We start from the raw sequence: 26696 nt of genomic DNA, 5'->3' as shown, positions 1-26696 counted from the left end.
GGGCTGAGGGCTTCTTCTCCACACCCAAGTTATGATACTCAGGGCTGAGGGCTTCTTCTCCACACCCAAGTTATGATACTCAGGGCTGAGGGCTTCTTCTCCACACCCAAGTTATGATACTCAGGGCCGAGGGCTTATTCTCCACACCCAAGTTATGATACTCAGGGCCGAGGGCTTATTCTCCACACCCAAGTTATGATACTCAGGGCTGAGGGCTTATTCTCCACACCCAAGTTATGATACTCAGGGCCGAGGGCTTATTCTCCACACCCAAGTTATGATACACAGGGCTGAGGGCTTCTTCTCCATACCCAAGTTATGATACACAGGGCTGAGGGCTTCTTCTCCATACCCAAGTTATGATACTCAGGGTTGAGGGCTTATTCTCCACACCCAAGTTATGATACTCAGGGCTGAGGGCTTATTCTCCACACCCAAGTTATGATATTTAGGGCCGAGGGCTTCTTCTCCACACCCAAGTTATGATACTCACGGCTGAGGGCTTATTCTCCACACCCAAGTTATGATGCTGAGGGCTTATTCTCCACATCCAAGTTATGATACTCAGGGCTGAGGGCTTATTCTCCACACCCAAGTTATGATACTCAGGGCTGAGGGCTTATTCTCCACACCCAAGTGATGGTGATGGTTGCTGGAGTGGCCAAGCACCAAACATTAGGGAAAACAATTCATGGTGCTACCTATACTTGAAAGTACCTAACCACCCCCTCTGCCTAAAATGTTGCCACAACCCCCACAACTTGGCTTCAAATCCCTGACACTAATGGTAATCTAATATAATCCCTGAATTTAGAACGTCCTGTGCTGCGTTTGTTTTCATGCCACATTCAACATTGTGCCCCCTGTAAAAAAAAAAAAAAAAAAAAAAAAAGGGGGGGGGGGTGGCGTATTGAAAATGTTGCTCAGATCAGCCTTTTTCAACCAAGGGTGCCTAGAGGTTTCTTCAGGGTGCCTTGGCAAAATGCCTAAAAATTGCCCAAAAATGTATAGAAGTCAGTAGGATTAAGCCTGCATTTTAGCTACATAAACCACAGCTTTTTATTGTGCACCTTTTTCAGCCTTCCAGCCACCGGCGTCCTAACAACCAGCGATGTCATCAGTGTTGATAAGAAGGGTGTTGATCATCTGCATTGCATCCTTGTTTGACCCTCTGTGATGAGGAGAAACATTGGAATACTAGTCAGTACTAGTGTACAAAAGTGTATTTCCTTTAAAGAATAGATCACCTCTAATGTTGGGTGTCCTATGTGTGTCGATGCTGCTACATTATGCAAAACTTTTGGAATAGTTTTTTACATTTTAGAATGGGGTGCCTTCATTTTAAAGGGTGCCTTGACTGAAAAAAGGATGAATACTGGCTTAGAGAGACCTGTTTGAATTCAGCTGTCATTTGCAGTAAAGATTGGAAAATGATCGCAGCCATCTGATTTGGCTGACTCAAATTTATTTTTATTTTTTTTTTAAAACCTCATTCTGCGTCAAGCCTACTTAAACACACATGTGCTGACATGCATTTGCATGCTGTGTTGCATTTTTAAGATGCGCTGCAATACTTTTTTTTTTATTTTTTTTATTTAACTTTACTAAGCTTTATTTCTAAAACATCAACTGACTGTTTTGGCTTTTGCATTTATGCATATTGTTGTGGTGTAGTTATATGCATTTACAACTGAAATGAAGTAGGGCTGTGCATCTGGTGTAAATGAACCCTAAGAACATATTCCCACTTAATGCATTTTCCCCAGACAGCAATACCCCAGGACAGGAGAGAATACTTTAATTAGACATGTTCAATACAGGGAGTTTGGTTTACATTGCATGGGGAAAATGTTCTGCATGTATTATGTGCTTACCTGCATTTGCCATTTTAATTTAATTAAAGTAGAAGTTCAGGCAAAAACGAACTCTAAATCTACTGGCAGCCACATTCTCAGACTAATCTATCCAACCCTGTAAAACAAAAATTTCTATACATACCTGTTTTGCAGCCATTCCAGTCAGGTCCCACGTTGCCTAATTTCTTCTACTATTGTTTTTTCAGCGTTCTGTGTTCAGAACCTTCCTTATGTATGGTTTTCATTTCCTCGTCTGGTTTTTTTGTGTACGCGGTGTCAAAGATACACAATGTGGCTTCAAATTGTTTACAAGAGAAGCTGCAAGACGCACATTTACAGCTCTTCATGTTGATCGATGGTGAGTTTGCACTTTAACATGATTATAATATTACTGTGATTAAAACTAAACTACCCAATAGATTTAAAGAATTGATAATGGTACATTGTGTGTGTTTTTTTTTTTTTTAATGTATTTATTTCAGAATGTTTTCTGTAGTGTACTTACCCATAGTGGGCCCTCTACTTCTATGCAAGCATGTTTGTAATAGCTCATAATTATATCTTCCTCCTCCTGAGCTCTTTTGATGTGAGGTCTGAACCTCCTGAACATGCGAACCGCAGAGTTCCCTTTATTCCATAGTAAAGCTAAAACTTTGCTATTAGAGTACTGCTGGCACAACAGGACAGAGCTCTGTATTGTTTACATTGACAGCGCTCTGTCCTGTCTTCCTCCTCACCAGTCAGGAGGGGGGGGTCAGCGGACATCCATTTGCCGGCACTGGCTGATTGGCTTGTGCTGTAACTAAGCACAGCACATCCGGGGCACGCGTACCCTCTACCGGGAAGTGCAGTATTGTGTGTATTGTATGTGTGTGTGTGTGTGTGTGTGTGTGTGTGTGATTCTGTACACAGCGACCACCCTGTAGCTGTAAATCTACAGGAGGCAGTTGCTAAGTGGTTAAGGCTGATTTTTATTTGTCAGATCACTGTCCGCTGACCTACTATGCTGCTGACTTGTAGTTTATCCTAGGCAAACAAATTTTTTGTACTGCACTAACAGATGCGCTGCGCTTCGGCAGTGAAACAAGACCTTCCCATCCCACTCCCGTAAAAAAATCAAGTTGGGTTGAGCATTGCTCAACCATCCATGGGAAGTTTTGTATTTTATGAATGAATACAGAGCTTCATCAGATTGCCTAATGCGGAGATCGAGGTGTCATTAGTCCACCCCCAGCCAATCGGAGGAAGTTTTGTATTCATTCATTGAATACAAAGATCCCTGTGAATGGCTGAGTAGTGCTGAGCCTGACTCTGGTTTGTTCTGGGAGTAGGACGGGAAGATCTTCCCCGGCTGTCGTAACAAAGTGCTGTATACTGTATGTAGCTTGGGCTACAGATAATACAGCTCACCCAGCAAGTGTTCCTGCTGTGCAGTAAATAGATTGTTTTGGCCAGCTTGGTCCAAACAGACTATTTTAAAGGGATGTTAAATGTGAAGTTCAGTTTTAGTCAGTAAGATAACCTTGTCAAGTTGCTATTATTTCTCCTAGTGGTAAGGCAATACAAGCACCAAAATCTCCCTACAATGCTGCACACCCCCCCCCCCCCCCCAAGATCAGGGAACAGCTAAATGCATTCACATTTAGCTGTTCTCTGATGGAAATGGCCAGCTTTAAATGCGTACTGCTTTTTTGAAAATGCTAGTGTAAGGCTGTATTTGCCTTCAGTACTTGAATCACTAATCCAGAGCAAGCATGCAGAAGTCAGAGCTACTTATATGGGTATACTTGTTCAGGTCAGTGCCTCAGAAATGTTTGAAGCAAATAGATCAGCATGACAGCCAAGCAACAAGTATTTACTGAGCAGGTCAGCAGTGGTAGCTTTGATATACGAGCTTATGTTTTCCAATAAATAATATTCATGATTACACAACTACAAGTATTAAAGAATTACCAATCCTCAATATATCCAGCGACAGTTGTGCTCATAAGTTTTTACACGCCCCCTTGCAGAATGTGTAACATGCAGACCATTTTTTGTTAAGGAAAAAAAGTGACTGATCAGAGCAAACAATTTATTGTTTTAACTACTTGCCATCTGCGCTATAGCTGAAGTACGGCTACAGCGCGGACTTGAATTTCCGGGAGGCCGTCTTTAAATGGCCTCCCAGAGACGGGCTCCCCGCGTGCTCCCGCGTGCTCCCGCGAGCGCGCATCGGGGAAAATCTGTGTTGGCCGTGTCCCTTGGACACAGCCAATCACAGATCGTGGTAAATGGCCAATCACAGCAGCCATTTACCACGTGATCGGCCCATGCAATGAGAGATGATCTCATATGTAAACATATGAGATCATCTCTCATCGCCAGCGCTCCTTCCTCACACGGAGATTGCAGTGTGAGGAAGGAGGAGAGCCGATAAGCCGTCGGGGACACAGTGGAATATAATCAGGGCACTGATCACCAGTGCCCTGATTACTACAGAGGTAAATAAAATAAAATGTGCCCCCCATCAGTGCCCACAATCAGTGCCCATAGTGCTGCCCATCAGTGCCTGCTCATCTAGGCACTGACTGGCAGCACTATGGGCACTGGGTGTGGGCACTGATGGTGCTGCCCATCAGTGCCACCCGTCGGTGTCCATTAGTGCCACCTCTCAGTGCCCAGCAGTGCCACCTCTCAGTGCCCAGCAGTGCCACCTATCAGTGCGGCATATTAGTACCTCCTCATCAGTGCCCATAAGTGCCACCTCATCAGTGCCCATCAGTTCAGCCTATCAGTGCCCATCAGTGCTGCCTCATCAGCGCACATCAATGAAGGAGAAAAATTTATTTATTTTCAAAATTTACTCGCAGAAAATAAGAAACTTTTTTTTTTTCAAAATTTTCTGTCTTTTTTGTCTTTTTTTTTTTTTTTTTGTAAAAAAATAAAAAACCCAGAGATGATTAAATACCACCAAAAGAAAGCTCTATTTGTGTGAAAATGTCATTGTCATTCAAAGCATGAGAGCACTGAAAGCTGAAAATTGGCCTGGATGGGAAGGGGGTGAAAGTGCCCGGTAGGCAAGTGGTTAATGTGAATCCCATTAAAATATCAGGCATCCCATCATGATGCAGTCATTAAACTAACCCTAACAATAGGAAAAGAATACATCTATACATCCATCAGGAAGGGGTTAAAACGGGTTGACATTTGCAGAGGCACATTAATAGGGACGTGTACCTGTCATGTACACATAAGGGAGGGGTATGCATGGGACACCTTTGCTATGATTATGGTTTTACAAGCTGACTTTAGGTCCAATTCCTGATGGGAGAATTTTTTTTTTTTTTTTTTTTTGAGCGATTGTCCCTCTACATTTGCTTGTGTTTTTGTTTATGAATTAATGATAATCTGCTCACTTTGTCTGTCTGAAAATTGTAGTGTGTGTAGTTGCTGGTAATGGGGGTGGTAGCCTCAGGGGATTTATAAGCATGCTCTTTAGGTGCACAGTGATGCAGTCAGGATGACAGGACACCCTGATGTAGTTGAAGATTTATTTTTATCTTTACGAGCAGATTGTTAACATTCCCCTTCTCTGGGATTAGCATCTGGTGGTATTTTCTAAATATTAACAATGTTTCTGTCTCCAGCAGTTGACTTGCTATCTTTAACTAAACACTGCTGTCTCGATATTGTGCGTTTCTCAGACACCCTCAATCACACATAAGTGTTACCCTTTTCTCTCTTTGTACTTCTCATGGCAGTCACATTAACGTAGAAGTACAGCTTTTTTACTTGGAGAATAGGTGGTTACCCACACCTCCCTTTGCCGATTCTCCCCCGGGGCTGAGCTGTGGGGGGGGGGGGGGGGGTTAAAGGAGCATGGTTAAATAAATCTGGAGACTACTTGCTGTATACATGACGCACGCATGCCACTGTCCTTGTACCCACACAGTATGCTTTGATTTATGTGAAAGTCTAACAGAGGTATACAACATTCAGCACAATTACTTAGAGAGAAAATAAACTCCATTACATGTGAAGAACATCACAAAATAGTCAGTGACTACTTGGCAACCATTAAGGCCTCATGCATGCTGTGCTTAAAACAAAACATAAAAATGCTGCTTTTTACAGGTGTTTGCCATCCTTCCCTTTTTTACTTTTATTTTGTATGTTACCCTATGCATCCATGTACACCATAGTCCTTTACAGGCATAGTAGAAGAGAAGCGATTTTACAGGGACGTGTTCAGACTGCTGAAGGTGCCCAAAATGCTTGATGTGTTTAGGTCAGTGAGCATTAATGTATTCCATTGCCTGGAATAATTTAATGTTGTTGTAAAGGCGCAAGTTTTTTTTTTTTTTACCTTCGTGCATTCTATGCACGAAGGTAAAAAACCTTCTGTGTGCAGCAGCTCCCCCAATACTTACCTGAGCCCCCTCCTGATCCAGCGATGTCCAGGAGAGTCTTGCCTCTCTGTGGGCTCACACTCCTGATTGGCTTTTTGCAGTAGAGGGAGCCATTGTCAGTCAAAGCCAGTAAGACAATTGGGAAAGGGAGGGGGTGGGGCCGAGCCGTGGCTCTGTGTGTGTGAATAGACACCCAGAGCAGCGACTCAGCTCGGGTAACCCCATAGCAAGCTGCATGCTGTGGGGGTACCCAGTAGAATGGAGGAGCCAGGAGCACCAGTGAGGGATCCAAGAAGAGGGTCGGGGCTGCTCTGTGTAAAACTACTGCACAGAGCAGGTAAGCATAACATGTTTGTTTTTTTGTTTTTTGTTTTTGTTTTTTTAAATAAAAAAAAAAACAAGACTATAATATCACTTTAACATTCTGGCCAGTGGAATCCATTAACGCTCAAACACTTGAAAAGCCTAGACGCATGTGCAATACACAGCCTTAGACGTGTATTTTAAAGAAGCTTTTCTCCTGTCAGGAGTTCTGGCGTTCCGAGAAAAAAAAAAAACACCCTGCGTGCAAGAGGCCTATAATATTGAGTCAATAAAAACTTTGGTTAGAAATAATGCAAAACCTAGCATTAGAGTACTGTGGTTTTGTGATATACAGCCCAGCATGCAGTGGTCAGGAGTATGAACTGTACAACAAAGTGTAAATAGTGCAGGGCTCAGGTGTATGTAATGCTCAGAGTATGTGATGCAGAGCTCAGGAGTGGGTAACAGGTCAGTAAAATGTGCCACCCTTACCCTTTGGAACAGCGTGTTTTGCTCAAACCCAACTCTCCCTGCCTTTTTCCCAAATCCACCTCTACCCACACCCCACCCTAGTACAGAGAGAGGACCTTCTGTGGAAGAGCAGCTGGTACTAGACAGAAGTCCTTAGTGTTGGCTGGGGGCAGAGCCACTGCCGTGAGGCTGGTGTGGTTGACTTCCTCCTCTGTGGTATATGGATGGGACAGTGAGGGTTCTGTGTCTGAGCTGCCCCAGAGGCACACTTTCACTTGTAAACACAGAAGCCGGTGTTCTGCGTAAAACTCCAGCTTGCCAAAATCTCCAACCACATCCGGTCTGCTGTCTCTACAGCAGGAATAATTGGAGATTTCGATGAGTTGCTGTTTTTTACAGACCACCGGCAGCCAATACACTCCGGTACATGAGTAGTTGCCTCTTTTCACAGAACATCAGGTAAGGAGGAAAAAAGTTGTCGCTGCCTTGGAGGTGGCCATGTTGTTGGTTAGTAGCGGCCATTACTATGTCCAATTATTATAGCGTGTACCGGAGTGTATTGGCTGCCAGTGGTCTGTAAATACAGCAACTCGTCAATCTCTAATTATTCCTGCTGTAGAGTCACCGAAAGTGATGTGGTTGGAGATTTTGGCGAGTTGGAGTTTTCGGCAGAACACCGGCAGAGAAAGTAAGTACCAACTTCTGTGATTACAAATAAGTCAGCGAGCACAAGGCTAGTGCCAGGGGTGGTGGTACAGAGTACTGCTGAATAACGCTCTGGGTATAAGTAACCATAAACTGGAAATGAGGTATAATATCAAATCCAGAGGGAATGGGTGCATGGCTCAATTTGCCTGTTTATTGGTACATTTTACGATGTCATTAATACCAATGCTAATTTACAGTTGGATGAACTGTATGGGCTTCAGGTATCAAAACCAGTCGGATTCCTTCTGCCATCCTAGTACAGGTCGGAAAATGAAAAGAATTCTGTTTTAGGAAACACACACTGCATTTATTTGAGACACCATGCATAAATATCATAAGCAGCTTTCTTTATAGGCGTAATCTACATGCCTAAGAAGTATCTCCCTACCTGAGAGCAACCTTGTTTCTCCACCATTATATATGGAGAAAAAAGGTAACTTGTTGTCTTGGCCAGCTCGTCCTCAATTGCCCCCAAGGGAACTGGTAGTCCCATATTGCTGTTATTTTATTGTGGTGGTTTAATATGGGGGGGGTTACTTTTAATTAATTTTTACATTTTTATTTTGATGTTTTTCACTGAACTTCGGCTTTAAGGCCACGTTCACATGTTAGCGTAGCTTCTTTGGGGTGTCATGCGACCCGCGATTTTGTTTGCGCGATGTTACCGCGATTCGGCAGGCAGAAATCGCTGCAACATTGCACAGCGTTTGGGGTGCCATTGCAAATCAACGGCAAAGCACAGGCGTCCCGCGATTTGCAATGATTTCCGGATCGCGGGCAGAATTGCGGTGATTCTGCCCGCGGTCCGCTACGCTAACATGTGAACGTAGCCTAAAGATTGTTGCATTATCCCAAGTCAGAAGAGACTATGTGCCTCAGAATAAAGGATTAGAGGCAACCAGGATCTGATGTAATAATAGACCCCATAAATAAGCAAGTTTTATCCTTTTTCTTTTATGGTTAATATCAGTATGATCAAATTTACTGATACTATCCATTTTAAGGATTAGCCAACTTTTGCATTTTCAGATGGACAGATATTTTTTTTTTTTTTTTTTTTTTATAATCTAAAAAATAGTGTGTATATTTTTTATATTTAAATCTCATTCCAGACCAGCTCTTTTGATTGATGTGATTTAAAAAATCACTACTGTGCCTTAACCTTCTTATCTGAGTAATTAACCTTTCTCTTCATAATAAGAGGATTCCGCACAGATTAACAGCCTCATCTCCTAAATGGTCTCTGCACAGAACTGTAATGACAGCTGAATTAGCCTTCATAGTTAGATCAATATATTGTATCTTCTGCTTCTGCAGGGCGTTTGATGTGGAGCTCCTATATATAGCCCAGTGCCTGAAGATCCCCATTGCAGAGGTTGCAGTGAACTGGACAGAAATTGAAGGTAAGGTGAAAATGTACCATATAGTCTGCTAATCTGTACTGTCCGATTCCATGTGTAAGATGTGAGAAGAGTGATGTTTAGGAAGAGGACAATATTGAGAGCAGCAAACCCCATGAGCCCTGATTCACACTGCATGCATGAAATGCACAAGATTCGCTGCATTTTCCCCGCAAGACACTGCAAGGCAATCGCATGGCATCCACGCAATCTGCTGCGGGTGTCATTGTTAGATTAACAACACCCCGAAACAGATCGCAAAAATCGCGAAATGCAGTGTGATTGCCAGAATCGCATGGGTGTTCAGGTGCAGGGAAAAAAGGGTCCTGTACCATTTTGGTGCGGATGCGATCCGATTTGAGCCATACAGATTGACTGATAGTATGACTCCAATTGGACTGCACTGAAATCGCATGTGATGTGCACAGGAACGTGGTGTGATTCCTATGCGAATCACATGTGGTGTTTTGCACGCACCAGTGTAAACCTAGGCTGACGTTTTCTTCTGTACCGGGAGAGATTTGAATTCAAATATGTCAAGAGAGAATATGCAGGAGAAAAAATGGAAAAAAGGGAGATGGGTAAACCTACTAAAATAGAAGAAGGCTTCCTGTTATGGCATAAGGTTTCATAACGTGATCTTTGAGGCCTGTTTCATACGGTCTTTGGCTTGTATAAAAATACAGGGGTTGATTTACTAAGATTTAGAGTGCAAAATCTGGTGCAGCTGTGCATGGTAGCCAATCAGCTCTTCAGCTTGTTCAATTAAAACGAAGTTCCGGGCAAAAAATTTTTTTTAAGCTAAAAATACCCCGGGAACAGTCAGGGCATTTAAGCAATGATAGCCTCTGAACTGTCCCTGTTTCACTTGCCTGTAAGAAGAAATACTTACCTTGAAAATGTCTTGTCCAGCGCTGCCATCTCAGGTGTGGGCAGCTGAAGCCGGAGCGCCCCTCTTCGTGTCCTTTTCCGTGACGTCGGAGTCCCAGAATGCCCTGCTTGTCACTTCCGGTGCCGGCGCGTCATCCCTGAACAGCTTCTGGGCATGCCCAGAAGCTGTTCAGCAGGGAATGACGTGCCTGCTCTGGAAGTGATGAGTGACACCGATGCAGGCGCATTGACTCCTGGGATTGATGACGCTCATCTCCCAGGAATCAATGCAAGGAGGAAGTGACGTCGTAGGCCGTGTCCGCAGAGGGAGGAAGCAAGGTAAGTATATTTTCATTAAAAACAAGGTAAGTGAAACAAAAAAAAATAATTTTAATTATCCAATTCTTTTTCAGGTTTTTTAAAGCGAGCAGACGGTGCAAAGATAATTTTTAGAGTGGAACTCCGCTTTAAGCTTTGACAAAAAAAAAACTAGAATCTTATTTCTATGCAGAAAAATGTCAGCCACTGCACATCGTACAAGCAAAGAGTATAATAGGTGATAATGGCCCCAGTCTAAATCCGTCCAGGCCATGCCCCCCCCCCCCCCAACATGTTTTTGACCCATCCACCTCCATGACTAAGCCCCATGGATGGAGGGGTGAAACATGTCAGGGGGGGGGGGGCTGGAGAGAGTTATGGGCCATACACACTATAAGATTTTCTGAAGACTTTTTCTCCTTCAGATTTACCTTTTTCTATGTAGTGCAAGGGCCTGCCAGATTGCATACAAATTGAAAGTGTTTAGGTTTGACCTCATATTATATGGTTTTGGTAAATCTAAAGGAAAAAGTCTTCAGAAAATCTTATAGTGTGTATGGCCCATTAGGCTGGGGCTGTTATATTAGGCTTGTATGGTGTGTTGTGGCTGACCTTTTTTCTCTCCTTGTTCTGCAGATTACATGTTACATGGGGTCATGGTGGACTCCTAGCCTGACCCCCCCCCCCCCCCCTCAGTGGAATATACTGAGTGTGGGGGGGGGGCAGAGGTGCCAGAGTGGAGGCCCTAAAGATGGTTTAGGTTCCTCATGAGTAAGCTCCGGTGGGTGGAGTGAAACATGTTGGGGGTGTGGCCTGGCAGAGGTCCAGGCTGAGACTGCCATTCACTATTATACAGCAGGTCTTGCCTTGATGTGCATTTCCCGAGACACCCAGTCACTCTCTACCATTGTCTGGAGCATGGGCAAGCTCCCTTCTTGGGCAGCACTCACAGCAGTGGGCACAGGACTTCATTCCTATACAGCCTGAGCGACACACACACACACACACACACACCCTAGGTTACCTGGGACCAGCCACCGACCTCAGGCTTTGCCCAACTGCAGCACAACACCGTGGATTAGGAAAAATGATCTGTTACAGCCAGAACCAGCAACCTTTTGATTAAAAACATTGGCAAAACAAATCCAACCTAGACTGGGACTTGTAAGTGGGCATGAGATGGTTGCTCATACTGTTGCTCCCAAAACAAAAATCCATTATGCTGAAGCTGAAACCGATGCAAGAGGTACTTTACAGCACGTATCAAGGCATTCTGGGGTCATTCGCTATGTCTTTTTTTTTTTTTGCCAAGGTTTTTAATGAAAGATTGCTGGTCCCAGACCTGGATGTGTAACTGATCAATTTTCTAATCGTAGGAAGGAATCCATGGTAACTCCTCCTCCACACAGTTCTGCTTTTAAATATGGCTCTGTAAGAAGAACCAAAGAGTTTTTAGTATATGTAGTATATATAGATCTTCAACAGTCATGTACACATGGAAACATTGAAACAATATTAATAGCTGTATGGATACTCCTCCCCCTCAGCATACCAGAACGGTCAATGCTTGGAGTAAACACAATTAATACATCGCTCACAATGATCTTCCAGCAGGGCAAGCCCAGGCTACAAAGTGCTTTTGCACATCATCTATTTTAAGAGGTATCAACGATTCAGAAATGTATTGTTCTAATAAAATAATATTTATCAGAAATTACAGCAGAAGAAGTTTGTTTAGTCTTAGAGGAGTTATTTAAAATGGTTGTAAACCCTTACATATACCCAGTGAAGTGACTGGTCTCAGTTGATATACAGAGATGAAATGCATCCTCCTACAGAAGTTGTACCGGTTTGTCTAGTGTCTTCTCTTCTCTACATCTGTTCAAAGTCCAAAATTTATAAAGCTTGTCTGAGCTGTCAGAAAACTGGGGACAGGAGCTGAAATTACACTCTGCAGAGCTCGGTGAGGAGAGCTCCAAAAGCGGATTAGAGGGAAGGGATGCCCACCTCCCTCCTTCATGCAGCTCACAGTAACAGACTGAGGCTGTCAATCACAGGCTGTGTGCTGGAGCTCCCTCCCCTGTCACCTTTTTTTTCTCTTGGTGTCAGGAAAACTTGTCAGAAGAAACTCATGCTGATAACTGAGGAACTAGACAGCAGAGAACTTACACTTAGGGGTTGATTTACTAAAGCTGGTGCACTCAGAATCTGGTGCAGCCATGCATGGTAGCCAATCGGCTTCTAATTTTGACTTGTTCATTGAAGCTTTGGCAATAAAACCTGCAAGCGGATTGGTTTCTATGCAGAGTTGCACCAGATTTTGCGCACTCCAGCTTTAGTAAATAACCCCCTTAGTGCTCTTAATTGAGACAAGTACACACTATAGAGGAATATGCTTTGTTCATATTTCATGTCTGAGGTTTACAACCACTTTTGATCTTTTTAGATCAATGCATTGGTGTAGAACATTTGATATTGAAATATCTTGCTCTGATTGGTCATTATTTAGTATCTGTACTTTGAATTTGACAGCTTTTGTGTTTTTTTTTTTCTTTTTTTTTTTTTTTTCCAGGATCCAAGCTGGTGCCTTTCTGGAGCTGGCTGCAAATGGGTCAAGACCTCCTTTTTATAAGACTACGCTATCTAACTGGTGCCTGGAGGATAGACACTACTGGAAAATTAAATTAGGTTGTTTTATCACAGTATACTTGGAAACATCAAAGCCATCAGGTGTGGAGCATCATGGGTAACTTTGGCACACGAGTTCCTGCAGTAAAGTGCTGGAGTCTTTCCACTGATGCAGAAATATGTGTAATGGTACATTGGAAGAGTGTTCTGTTTCATACAATTCCTGGTGGAAATAAATGTGAAGATTCTGGTTCTCTGTAATGCATACAGGCACTGCTTGTACAGATACCTGTAAACAGGTTACACGATGGATGCTGTTTATTTCTTACCTGTACATTTATATTATTAAATGTACTACAAAATCCAGTGTGCAGACCACTTTATCCATATGGAATCGGCAGTGTTGTGTTAAGATATTTCATAGTTGGGATACTGTGCCTAAAATCTACTATACTGTAACTGATTCCTTGCAGGTTTCTTGGTGCGTTTATTCATTTTTTTTAATAGACCTTGCAAGTTTTTCTGGGTTTGTTTATTCAATTCTTTTCTATTTCATTATTTTTCTTTTTCTTATTCTTTTGCTCCATATGTCTAGTTTTTACTTTTTATATACTTTTTAAATTCCTGTTTATATGCATAGTCCAGTTTCTTTCGATCGTTTTGGGCAGAAGTCTTTTACAAAAGAAAAAAAAATAAAGTTTACATGAAAAAAAATAAAATGCCACACCTTTTTGTTTTCCCTGGAACTGGAGGAATACATTTTACTGAAGGAGAGGAATATTTCATTAAACCCAAATTGGAACTTTCAGGCTAGAATGCCCCACACTCTGTATTGTGTCAAATATCTTGTATGTTCTGTATATGGATGATGAATTGTTCTGTATATATGGTAAAATATACATATATAATAAATAGACTTTCTCTTTTACATATTTTTTGCAGTCCAACTTTCACTTCTGCAGCCGTTAAAGCTTTTCATGCCTAATAGAAGTTCCCAATCATGGCATGTGCTCATAATTGTGTTTAGACATCCCCTGCACTGCATGACTTTATTTAGGAGTAGAACATACAACCAGAAGCTTTAGGCATCATGCACATGGACGTGTTAAAATACTCCCACATAAGCTGAATTTAAGCCAGGAGATGGCAGAAGAATCCAGTGTAAAAAATGCTTGTTGTGACGTGTAATTACGCACGTTTACAGGTGTATGGCATTGAGCGTAAACTCATTCTACTGGCTAGAATAAGTAAACTGGCCACTAGGCTACATTTTACGTGCATATGTGTGCATTCCTGTGCCTTTTAGGCAAGTAAATTATGAGCATAAGCTATTCTAAGAATTCAGCTTTTTTTTTTCCCTCTTATGTCTCCTAAATGCTGCTTTTAAAATCCTGATCTAGACGCCTGATGTGCGTGGCCACATGGGCTAACATAGAACTGTGTTTTAAGGGCTTACAGCATAATTTTTCCCTTTTTTATAAAGTATTTTTTTTTTTTTTGTATGCCCATGCGCATAAGGCCTTTAAAGTCTCGTTTTTAAACTTAAAAAAATAAATAAAAATAAGAAATGTTATACTTTTCACCTCTGTGCAATTGGTTTTCCACAGAGCAGCCCAGATCCGCCTGTTCTTGGGTCCCTCGTTCCTGCGTCTGGCCCCTCCCTCCTATCAAGTGCCCCCACAGCAAACCGCTTTCTATGTGGGCACCCAAGCTGCAGCTCCGTGTGTCCATTCAGACACGGAGCTGCCATTCAGCCCCGCCTCCTCTCTCTCCTGATTGGCTCCCGTGGCTGTCAAAGTCAGTGAGCCAATCAGGAGGGAGAGTCCAAGCATGGTCGAGGGACTAAAGGACATCACTGGACAGAGATGGGGGGGTCAGGTAAGTATTAGGGGGTGCTGGGGAGGGGCTGCTACACACAGAAGATTTTTTTATCTTAAAGAGGAAGTAAACTTCCATCTTTAAGTTTTACCTATAGTGAAGCCTATATTAGGGCTTACCTATATGTGGTATATATATCTCATAAACATGCACCGTTTAGGAGATATTTGCTGAGCTAGCAGCCAGTTACATCACTAGTGCATGCGCTCTGAAGGAGCAGCCACCCGTGCCATGCCATTTCTTCACAGCAGTGTGTCATGACTGGCGGCACATGCGCAGGAGTGAGGCCATCATGGCTTCGGCCAGTCACAGAGCCGGAACTGCAAACCCAGAAGGAAGACCGCATAGAGATGAACGCTTCCTCCAGCAATGGCATTGCTGAAACACTTTGTTTTCAGGTAAGTTTAACATAATGTGCTAGTATGCGATGCACACTAGCACATTATTCCTTTGCCTTGCAGGTATGAAAAAAATAAATAAAAAAACGCTTTTAATGCATAGAATGCATTAAGATGAAAAACCTTGCTGACTTTACAACTCCTTTAAAGAGACCTTTCACAGGTAAAGTATGTGGACCTCTACTAAAAAATGTTTGTAGTCTGTTATGCCACACCTTTTATTGTGTCAGTATTTTCTGAGTCACTGCCGTCTTTAACATATGCGGTTCAGGATTTGCGTGCTTGTTCCAGGTCAATGACTCAGAAAGTGTTGAAGGTAAAGCTAGTTAGGCAACTGGCAGGTCACAAACTGTAGATTTATTTTGAGGTTTAAAGTAGGAAAGAGATCATTTGCTTAGAGTAAAGCCCCGTACACACGTACCGATGGTCGGCATACAAATGTTCCTCTTTTCTCCCCGGGATGTCGGTGTCTGCTGAAAAGTGCAAAGACAGCACAAGGACAGCACAAGAATTTTGTCCGCCGACTGCAGAAGTGATGTCATGTAATGGTTAACTTTCCCTGTGTTTTCTATTTTCTGAGCATGCCCAGTCTTGCAAATCTGCGGTCTGTCGGCCGAATTGTGTACTGACAGGCGAACAATCGTCCGTTCTGGTGTCGGCATACAAAAATTTTCATGTTTGCAAGAAAGACTTTTGTCCGCGGATTGTGCGCAGACATCTGTCGGAGGCACCATACTAACACGCGTACAATCGGCAGATCCTTCGTCCACCGACGTTTGTATGCCGACGATCGGTACGTGTGTACGGGCCTTTAGGGAGGTTCAAAGGCTGGTGTAAATGGAGTAGTGTCTAATCTGCCAGAATTCATGAAGGACAAAACGGGATCCTTTTAATGGGTACCTTACCCAGCAGCACATGCTCACTTTACTTTTTGGTTCTTTCGGTGTCTCAAAGTGGTTCTAAAGATAAAAGTTTTTTTACCTTAATGTATTCTATACGTTAACCTCTTGGCTCCAGGAGTATGCATATATAGGGTCGCTCGGTGGGTGGGTCTTAATTCTGAGTGGCCACATATATGTGGCCCTGCTAAAACAACTTACCATGCTGAGAGCATGCTCCCAGCATGGTAGCCGGCAGGGATAGGTAAACTTCCAATGCTTTACTGATCATGTGACCGCTTTGACATCCAGTCCCAGTGCTCACATAACCTGAATGCCTGCCTCCGCCTCCCAGCTTTTAGAACTCTTAAAGCAATGGTCCTCAACCCTGGTCTTCAGGGCCCACTAACAGGCCAGGTTTGCAAGATAACTGAAATACATCCCAGGTGATATAATTTGCTGCTCAGTGATTGCAGTAATCTAGTCTGCATCTCCCCAAGGTAATACTTAAAATCTGGCCTGTTAGTGGGCCCTGAGGACCGCTGCCCTAAAGGACTGGGCGGCAGAGGGTGTGAAGGGGCCAAGGTAAAAATAACCTTCTGTGGTGCAGCTCATTGGCTTGCATAGCAGGGGGAGTCATTAGCTCCCGCGGCTGTCAATCACAGCCAGTGAGCCAATGAGAAGAGTGCGGGGCCGAGCTGTGCTCTCTGTGTAAATGTGCGATTTCCATTCACAGGAATAGAAGAGGATAGGGGCTGCTCTGTGCAAAACAACTGCACAGAGCAGGCAAGTATAACATGTTTTATTTATTTTGTTTTTATACTACAACCTGTAGCATCACTTTATTGTGGATCTGATCTCTAAAAGGGACGGTTTGCTATGTTCTATGTGTAGCACTGTCCCCGTAGGGCTTGCTGTGTGTTGACTTCTTGTGTCTCCCTCTGATTACCCGCAAACAGTCAGAAAGGGGGATTTTTCACACATTCATCCTTACTCCTGTTTGCTCATTACTCAATAAACAGTCCAGGGGATTTGGTTTTTATATTTGTGGAACTTGGATGGGAGAAGGGACTAGTAGGATACTCCCAACTGAACTATTCACAGTAGATGGACAACTCTCACTTGGCCCCACCAGGTCATTTGTGGAAGCAGACACGCTGCTTTACCCATACTGCCACTTTAATGAAAGAATTAGGTCTTACTCCCTTCAGCAGTAGACTTGATGCAACCTACTTACTCTTCAGGACACACTCTAGCATCTCCTTGACTGACATCCGTCCACTGACTCTTCTAGCTGAAGGGATGGCCCTCTCAGGACAGGCCCCATGACTCAGATCTGTACTCACAGTAGGCAGATTCAGATCCTTTCCAGTGTCTCCCTTCCAGTCAGCTCTGAAGGACATCTGGGTTCAGCTCCTCTCTGACTCAGACCTTCAGGTCGACCACCTGAGGCCACATGACAACTCCTACAGAGGAGGGGCAGCCACCCCCTCCCTCCGGGACCCTGCTCAATAGTTAAAAGACCCTGAGCACATGTGCCCCTGGCATTTATAGAGTATCCCAGCATGCACGGAGGCACTTTTCTCTGCCAATGTAACCATGCCTGTGCCCTCACTTGTCAAATTTCCTCCCACTGTTCAATATTCCCTATTGGACCAGCGTGAAACATTTCAGACAAGCTGAGTTGCACCTGAGCACCATGAGCAGACCCTATCAATGGATCCTGCTCTCTAGTAGGCAGAGAGCAAATTAAAAATGTACCTGGCAATCTCTTTGGTAAGCAGAAAGACCCAAAAAATTATATTCTCTCTTCTAGCACCCACCTAGGTAGGAGGGTGCTACATATGGAAAAATGGTAATTGTGTGTAGGCAGTACTCTGGAAAAATGTTACCTTTTAAACTAGGATTCCTGTAGCAAGATAGCTCTGCACTTCTGCGCCTTGAGCCTCATAACTGTATATTTGAGAGCACAGTTTAAAGCATTGCTCTCTGCCTGCTAGTCTCACAACATTTGGACTGAGATTTGATGAAGTCACTACTGTGTTGCTCACTGGTCTCCTTACTGAAGAGGAAGCTGTACCTGCAGTTCAAGGATTTCCCTACTTTTTGCTTTAGGTATTATTTGGACCTATGTTTCTACCACCTCGCCTGCAATACCTTGACCATTACCCAACCTCTCACTGGGGGGGGAGGGGGGTGGAACTCTGCTCTTCTACCAAGATGATTGCCACCACATGGAAACAAAGCATGGTAGGTCAGTAATGGGGAAAAGATAATCTCTAGAGGGCCTACCGGCAATACTGGTGACTAGTCATCGGTGTCTGTTTTCCTATTTTGGGCACAGCTTCCACAATTTAGCTACTTAGGGTAATGTACACTTTACACTGTGCGTTCTCTGTATTTTAGTTCATGCTTTTAATTCTTAGAAACTACTGTATACAGATAATAAGAAAGCACTGGAAAATCTGTATTGCCATAAAAAAATATTGTAAAATAGGAAAATTATTTCTGTTGAAAAAGAAAATTCAGAAACATGTTTGTTGTAATTGCCATTAGCAGCTAGTGTATAGAAACATGGCTACAGTTTGCTGCCTCCCATCCTAATTAAATGCATCCAGCCTCAGGAGCTTGCTGCAATTAGCATTAGGGGGATATTGACTCCTTAACATTAGCTGATTATAACTGCCATAACTCTTCTAAGACTTTTATAGAAGAACAAAACTCCTTCAATGATCACTTGCTGCACAATCACAATTTGTTCAAGTGTTCATACCAGGTCCATGGCTGCAGCTGTCAACCAAAACCTCGGTATTAAAATTTTCAGCCAGGGATTCCCTACCCCTGAGTGGTTGACTAGCCACTGGATCACTTTTACAAGCTGTGGGATGGGTCATCCCCCCCCCTCCTGCCAGTGCCTCTTTGGGCTGTTCTGTGGGATTGGGAAGACCAGCACTGAAGCTGGCGGTTCTCCTGGCTGATCATAGAGCTGATCGGGGACCAGAACATCTCCAATCACCTCTACGGTCTAGGACCGTGGTCTCCAAACTGTGGCTCTTTGCTTACCTTTATCAGGCCCTAGGGACACATTTCCCCCAACTGATACCAATGATGGTGCGTCATTCCTCCCACTGAAACCATTGTTGGGGTCTTGCACCAACAATGAGGTACTGTTCCTCCCACTGAAACCATTTGTCTATTCCCACTGACCCCAGGGCATTTTCTTTTCCCACTGACCACAGTCCAGCCCCTTTAAAACCTGAAAGACTGTAAACTGGCCCTTTTGTTTAAGGATCCCCTGGTCTAGGAGAACAAAAGTGACGGGTATCTCGTCCCTTCCGGTTAGGGCAAATGTGAACAGAGCCATTTATTTTTTTCTTCTTTAGGGAACGCATGAGGTGAATGATGTTGTGGTTTTTTTTTTTTTAATCTCATGCTGTCAAGGGTAGAGTCAAGATCTGAGCTTATAGACATCAGATGTCTCCAATCTTCTTATAGCCTAGGCCATCTTTATGTAGAGCAACAACCCTTTTCTTTCAGATCCTCAGAGAGTTCTTTGCAATGAGGTGCCATGTTGAACTTCCAATGACCAGTATGAGAGAGTGAGAGCGATAACACCAAATTTAACACACCTGCTCCCCATTCACACCTAAAACCTTGTAACACTAACAATTTACATGACACTGGGGAGGGAAAATTGCTAATTGGGCCCAATTTGGACATTTTGACTTAGGGGTGTACTAACTTTTCTTACCAGCGGTTTAGGCATTAATGGCTGTGTGAGTTATTTTGAGGGAACAGCAAATTTACACTGTTTTATACAAGCTGTACACTCACTACTTTACATTGTAGCAAAGTGTCATTTCTTCAGTGTTGTCACATGAAAAGATCTTTACAATCTTTACAAAAATGTGAGGGGTGTACTCACTTTTGTGAGATACTGTATACACACTGCTCAGCTCAACAACAACAACAAAAAATAAAGAAACACTTTGAAAACACATTAGATCCCAATGGGAAAATATATAATGCTGGACATCTATACTGATATGGACTGGGTATTCTGTTAGGAACGAAAGGATGTCACATTGTTTAATGGATATGGAAATATCAACCTACAGAGGGCTGAATTTAAAAACACCCTGAAAATCAAAGTGAAAAAGTTATGCAGCAGACTAGTCCGTTTTGCTGAAATTGCATTGCAGCAACTCAAAATGGTACTCAGTAGTTTGTATGGCCCCCACGTGCTTGTGTGCATGCCTGACAACGTTGGGGCATGCTCCTTTTGAGACGACAGATGGTGTCCTGGGGTATTTCCTCCCAGATCTGGACCAGGGCATCACTGAGCTCCAGAACAGACTGAGGTGCAACTTGATGGCGTCAGGTAGGCCAAAACATAATGTTCCAGAGGTGTTCTATTGGATTTAGTTTAGGCGAGCATGGGGGCCATTCAATGGTATCAATTCCTTCATCTTCCAGGAATTAGCTGCATATCTCGCCACATGAGACCTGGCATTGTCGTGCACCAAGAGGAACCCAGGACCCACTGCACCAGCGTAGGGTCTGACAATGGGTCCAAAGATTTCATCCCAATATCTAATGGCAGTCAGGGTGCCATTGTCTAGCCTGTAGAGGTTTGTGCATCACTACATGGATATGCCTCTCCAGGCCATCACTGACCCACCACCAAACCAGTCAAGCTGAACAATGTTGCAGGCAGCATAACATTCTTCACGGCTTCTCCAGACCTTTTTTTTACGTCTGTCACATGTGCTCAGGGTGAACCTGCTCTCATCTGTAAAGAGCACAGTGTGCCAGTGGTGGACCTGCCAATTCTGGTGCTCAATGGCAAATGCCAATCGAGCTCCAAGGTGCCAGGCAGTGAGCACAGGGCCCACTAGAGGATGTTGGGCACTCAGGTCACCCTTATGAAGTCTGATTTTGATTGTTTGACATTCACACCAGTGGCCTGCTGGAGGTCATTTTGTAGGGCTCTGGCAGTGCTCATTCTGTTCCTCCTTGCATAAAGGAACAGATACTGGTCCTGCTGATGGGTTAGGGACCTTCTTTGGCCCTGTCCAGCTCTCCTAGAGTAACTGCCTGTCTCCTGGAATCTCCTATATGCTCTTAAAACTGTGGTGGGAGACACAGCAAATCTTCAGGCAATGACACATATTGATGTGCCATCCTGGAGGAGTTGGAATGGTCTTCCAACCTCTTTAGGGTCCAGGTATCCCCTCATGCTACCAGTAGTGACACTGACCCTAGCCAAATGCAAAACTAGTGAAAAACAGTCAGAAAAGATGAATAGGGAAAAAAATGTCAGTGGCCTCCACTTGTAAAACCATTCTGTTTTGGAGGTTGTCTCATTTTTGCCCATCTAGTGCCCCTCTTGGTAATTTCATTAACACCAAAATAGCTGAAACTGATAAACAACCCCCTCTGCTACTTAACTGACCAGATCAATATCCTAGGAGTTTGACTTGATGCCATACTCTTATTAAAACGTGTTCTTTTATTATTTTTTTTGAGCAGTGTATTTATTTAATCCCCTGCACATTTTGTAAGTTTGCCCACTTACAAAGAAATCAACCAAAAATCCAGAAAATAAAACAAATGATACAAATGTTATAAGTTGAGTTGCAGGTCAGCGAGTAAAATAAGTTGCCTGTACCTTTAGCAGAGAAACAGCCCCAAAGCATGTTCCATCTCCGTACTTGACTGTAGGGATAATGTTCTTAGGGTCATAGTCGGCATTTTTCTTCTTCCAAGTCGAGTTAATGCCAAAGAGCTCAATTTTGGTCTCCTCTGACCACAGCACTTTCTCCCAATCCTTCCCTGAATCATTTAGACAGGGCCGGCGTTAGGGGGGGGGCAAACTGGGCAACTGCCCAGGGCCCCGGATGTCCAGGGGCCCCGGGCCCCGTGCAGGGCCGGACTTGCCAATCGGCAAGGTGTCCGCACACGGACACTGGTGTCCGTGAGCGGTCCTTGCAGTGTCCGCCGCGCCGCAAGTGTCACTCTGCCGGGTCTGCCCATCTGCCGAGAGGAATCTGTTCAATCCCCGATGCGATGCGAACGCTCGGGGGCGGAGCCTCAGGCCTCCCTCGGATTGTCCGCTCCCGCTTGGCTCTACCTCTTGGCACCGCCCACAAAGTCGAGTGGTGAGGGAGACTGGAGAGAGACCTGCGTGCGCGGCTGCGCAGTGATCTCTCTCTCTCTGTGATTGACTCTGGGCTGGCTCGGCTAGGGGAGGGACTGTCTGACTGACCAGGAGAACTTCTGACCTGGAGAAGAAAAGCAGCATGGATGGTAACGGTAGGTTGTGTGGACTCACTGAACTGGAGGTCTGGGAAGGGAACCCTGCTTGGCCTGCTCTAAGGGGGATCTATGGGGGACCTGGGATGGCTGACCTGCCTGCTCTAAAGGTGGATTTATAAATATGGGGGACCCTCACCCTGGCCTAGGCCTGCTCTAAGGGGGATCTATGGTGGACCTGGGATGGCTGACCTGCCTGCCCTTGCCTGCTCTAAAGAGGGATTTATAAATATGGGGGACCCTCACCCTGGCCTAGGCCTGCTCTAAAGGGGGATCTATCTAGGGGGTCCTCCTAGATCCCCCTTTAGAGCAGGGTGAGGGTCCCCCATATTTATAAATCCCCCTTTAGAGCAGGCAGGTCAGCCATCCCAGGCCCCCCCCCTAGATCCCCCTTTAGAGCAGGCCTAGGCCTGGGTGAGGGTCCCCCATATTTATAAATCCACCTTTAGAGCAGGCAGGTCAGCCATCCCAGGTCCCCCACAGATCCCCCTTTAGAGCAGGCCAGGGGGAGGGTCCCCCATATTTATACATCCCCCTTAAGAGCAGGCAAGGGAGTCCCTTGCCTGCTCTAAAGGGGGATGTATAAATATGGGAGACCCTCACCCTGGCCTATGCCTGCTCTAAAGGGGGATTTATGGGGGACCTGCCTGCACTAAAGGGGGATCTATGAGGGATGGTGGACCTGCCTGCCCTTGTCTTCTCTAAAAGGGGATCTATGGGGGGGCCTGCCTGCCCTTGTCTTCTCTAAAAGGGGATCTATGGGGGGGCCTGCCTGCCCTTGCCTGCTCTAAAGGGGGATGTATAATTATGGGGCACCCTCACTCTGGCCTGCTCTAAAGGGGATCTATGGGGGGACCTGCCTCCCTTACCTGCTCTAAAGAGGGATGTATAAATATGGGGGACCCTCACCCTGGTAAGGCCTGCTCTAAAGGGGGATCTGTGGGGGACCGGCCTGTATGGTGCACGCTGTGGTCACTCTGCATTGAAAGGGGGCACGCTGTGGTCAGTCTGCATTGAAAGGGGGCACGCTGTGGTCAGTCTGCATTGAAAGGGGGCACGCTGTGGTCTCTCTGCATTGAAAGGGGGCACGCTGTGGTCTCTCTGCATTGAAAGGGGGCACGCTGCGGTCTCTCTGCATTGAAAGGGGGCACGCTGTGGTCTCTCTGCATTGAAAGGGGGCACGCTGTGGTCTCTCTGCATTGAAAGGGGGCACGCTGTGGTCAGTCTGCATTGAAAGGGGGCACGCTGTGGTCACTCTGCATTGAAAGGGGGCACGCTGTGGTCAGTCTGCATTGAAAGGGGGCACGCTGTGGTCAGTCTGCATTGAAAGGGGGCACGCTGTGGTCAGTCTGCATTGAAAGGGGGCACGCTGTGGTCAGTCTGCATTGAAAGGGGGCACGCTGTGGTCTCTCTGCATTGAAAGGGGGCACGCTGTGGTCAGTCTGCATTGAAAGGGGGCACGCTGTGGTCAGTCTGCATTGAAAGGGGGCACGCTGTGGTCTCTCTGCATTAAAAGGGGGCACGCTGTGGTCTCTCTGCATTGAAAGGGGGCACGCTGTGGTCTCTCTGCATTGAAAGGGGGCACGCTGTGGTCAGTCTGCATTGAAAGGGGGCACGCTGTGGTCAGTCTGCATTGAAAGGGGGCACGCTGTGGTCAGTCTGCATTGAAAGGGGGCACGCTGTGGTCTCTCTGCATTGAAAGGGGGCACGCTGTGGTCAGTCTGCATTGAAAGGGGGCACGCTGTGGTCAGTCTGCATTGAAAGGGGGCACGATGTGGTCTCTCTGCATTGAAAGGGGGCACGCTGTGGTCTCTCTGCATTGAAAGGGGCACGCTGTGGTCTCTCTGCATTGAAAGGGGGCACGCTGTGGTCAGTCTGCATTGAAAGGGGGCACGCTGTGGTCTCTCTGCATTGAAAGGGGGCACGCTGTGGTCAGTCTGCATTGAAAGGGGGCACGCTGTGGTCAGTCTGCATTGAAAGGGGGCACGCTGTGGTCTCTCTGCATTGAAAGGGGGCACGCTGTGGTCAGTCTGCATTGAAAGGGGGCACGCTGTGGTCTCTCTTCATTGAAAGGGGGCACGCTGTGGTCAGTCTGCATTGAAAGGGGGCACGCTGTGGTCAGTCTGCATTGAAAGGGGGCACGCTGTGGTCTCTCTGCATTGAAAGGGGGCACGCTGTGGTCTCTCTGCATTGAAAGGGGGCACGCTGTGGTCTCTCTGCATTGAAAGGGGGCACGCTGTGGTCAGTCTGCATTGAAAGGGGGCACGCTGTGGTCAGTCTGCATTGAAAGGGGGCACGCTGTGGTCAGTCTGCATTGAAAGGGGGCACGCTGTGGTCAGTCTGCATTGAAAGGGGGCACGCTGTGGTCTCTCTGCATTGAAAGGGGGCACGCTGTGGTCAGTCTGCATTGAAAGGGGGCACGCTGTGGTCAGTCTGCATTGAAAGGGGGCACGCTGTGGTCTCTCTGCATTGAAAGGGGGCACGCTGTGGTCTCTCTGCATTGAAAGGGGGCACGCTGTGGTCTCTCTGCATTGAAAGGGGGCACGCTGTGGTCAGTCTGCATTGAAAGGGGGCACGCTGTGGTCAGTCTGCATTGAAAGGGGGCACGCTGTGGTCAGTCTGCATTGAAAGGGGGCACGCTGTGGTCTCTCTGCATTGAAAGGGGGCACGCTGTGGTCAGTCTGCATTGAAAGGGGGCACGCTGTGGTCAGTCTGCATTGAAAGGGGGCACGATGTGGTCTCTCTGCATTGAAAGGGGGCACGCTGTGGTCTCTCTGCATTGAAAGGGGCACGCTGTGGTCTCTCTGCATTGAAAGGGGGCACGCTGTGGTCAGTCTGCATTGAAAGGGGGCACGCTGTGGTCTCTCTGCATTGAAAGGGGGCACGCTGTGGTCAGTCTGCATTGAAAGGGGGCACGCTGTGGTCAGTCTGCATTGAAAGGGGGCACGCTGTGGTCTCTCTGCATTGAAAGGGGGCACGCTGTGGTCAGTCTGCATTGAAAGGGGGCACGCTGTGGTCTCTCTTCATTGAAAGGGGGCACGCTGTGGTCAGTCTGCATTGAAAGGGGGCACGCTGTGGTCAGTCTGCATTGAAAGGGGGCACGCTGTGGTCTCTCTGCATTGAAAGGGGGCACGCTGTGGTCTCTCTGCATTGAAAGGGGGCACGCTGTGGTCTCTCTGCATTGAAAGGGGGCACGCTGTGGTCTCTCTGCATTGCAAGGGGGCACGTTGTGGTCAGTCTGCATTGCAAGGGGGCACGCTGTGGTCAGTCTGCATTGAAAGGGGGCACGCTGTGGTCAGTCTGCATTGAAAGGGGGCACGCTGTGGTCAGTCTGCATTGAAAGGGGGCACGCTGTGGTCAGTCTGCATTGAAAGGGGGCACGCTGTGGTCAGTGTGCATTGACGGGGCACGCACTGCATGATTTTACCTTTTATGAACAAGAAATCAACGTTGTGCTGGTATGACGACGCAATGCTATGGGGCTGGTATGTAATTTTTTCCAGGGCTGGTTTTCATACCCAGTCTGGCCCTGGCCCCGTGTCACTGTCAGCAGCGGGCTCCATTTTACAAAGGGGCCCGTCACTGTCAGGAGCCGGCTTCATCTTCCAAAGGGCCCCCAGCCGCCCCCTGTCAGTGTCACGCTGAGCCGGCGGGCGGATACAATGCACTGCGCAGCGCTGTGCTGCCTGTGGCCTTAAAGCCTTGTCTACACTGGATTTTTTCTCGATGAAAAATTCATAGTTGCATTGATTTTGTTATATTTTATTTATTCTATTTAATGTTATTTAATGAAAGCATATTTTCATGTAGTTGTATGTTTTATTTGGCTAAATTGATTAAATGCGCCTATATTTTTGGTAGAATATAAAAAAATTCGGGGCCCCACTTTTAGGTTTGCCCAGGGCCACACTTTGTCTAAAACCGGCCCTGCATTTAGATGTTCATTGGCAAACTTCAGACGGGCCTGTACAAGTGCCTTTTTGAGGAGGGAGACCTTGCAGGCACTGTAGGATTTCATGGCAGCGTATTGTGTTACCAATAGTTTGTTTGGTGACTGTGGTCCGAACTGCCTTAAGATCATTCACAAGCTCCTCCTGTGTAGTTCTGGGATTTTCCCTCACTTTTATCATGATCATCCTTAAACCATTATGTGAAATCTTGCATGGAGCTCCATACCAAGGACGATTGATGGTTATTTTGTATTTCTTCCATTTGCGAATAACCTCTCCAACAGTTGTCTCTTTCTCACCAAGCTTCTTGCTGAGGGTCTTGTAGCCCATTC

The 26696-nt window shown here is 45.6% G+C and overlaps 1 protein-coding gene across 1 annotated transcript in view; it reads left to right on the top strand.

Annotated features, from left to right (window-relative positions):
* Positions 1-13179, top strand: part of ALG5 (ALG5 dolichyl-phosphate beta-glucosyltransferase) — a 44055-nt gene extending 30876 nt beyond the window's left edge. The window contains exons 8-10 of the mRNA XM_082247388.1: positions 2063-2214; positions 9047-9132; positions 12890-13179. Of these exons, the coding sequence (XP_082103514.1) occupies positions 2063-2214; positions 9047-9132; positions 12890-13005 (354 nt within the window). The 3' untranslated portion in view covers positions 13006-13179. The remainder of the gene's footprint in view (positions 1-2062; positions 2215-9046; positions 9133-12889) is intronic.
* Positions 13180-26696: the final 13517 nt, after the last annotated feature.

This window comes from Pelophylax lessonae (assembly GCF_965119305.1).
Source record: "Pelophylax lessonae genome assembly, chromosome: 2".
In the NCBI taxonomy this organism is placed as follows: domain Eukaryota; kingdom Metazoa; phylum Chordata; class Amphibia; order Anura; family Ranidae; genus Pelophylax; species Pelophylax lessonae.
This window is presented reverse-complemented; position numbering and strand designations above follow the sequence as displayed.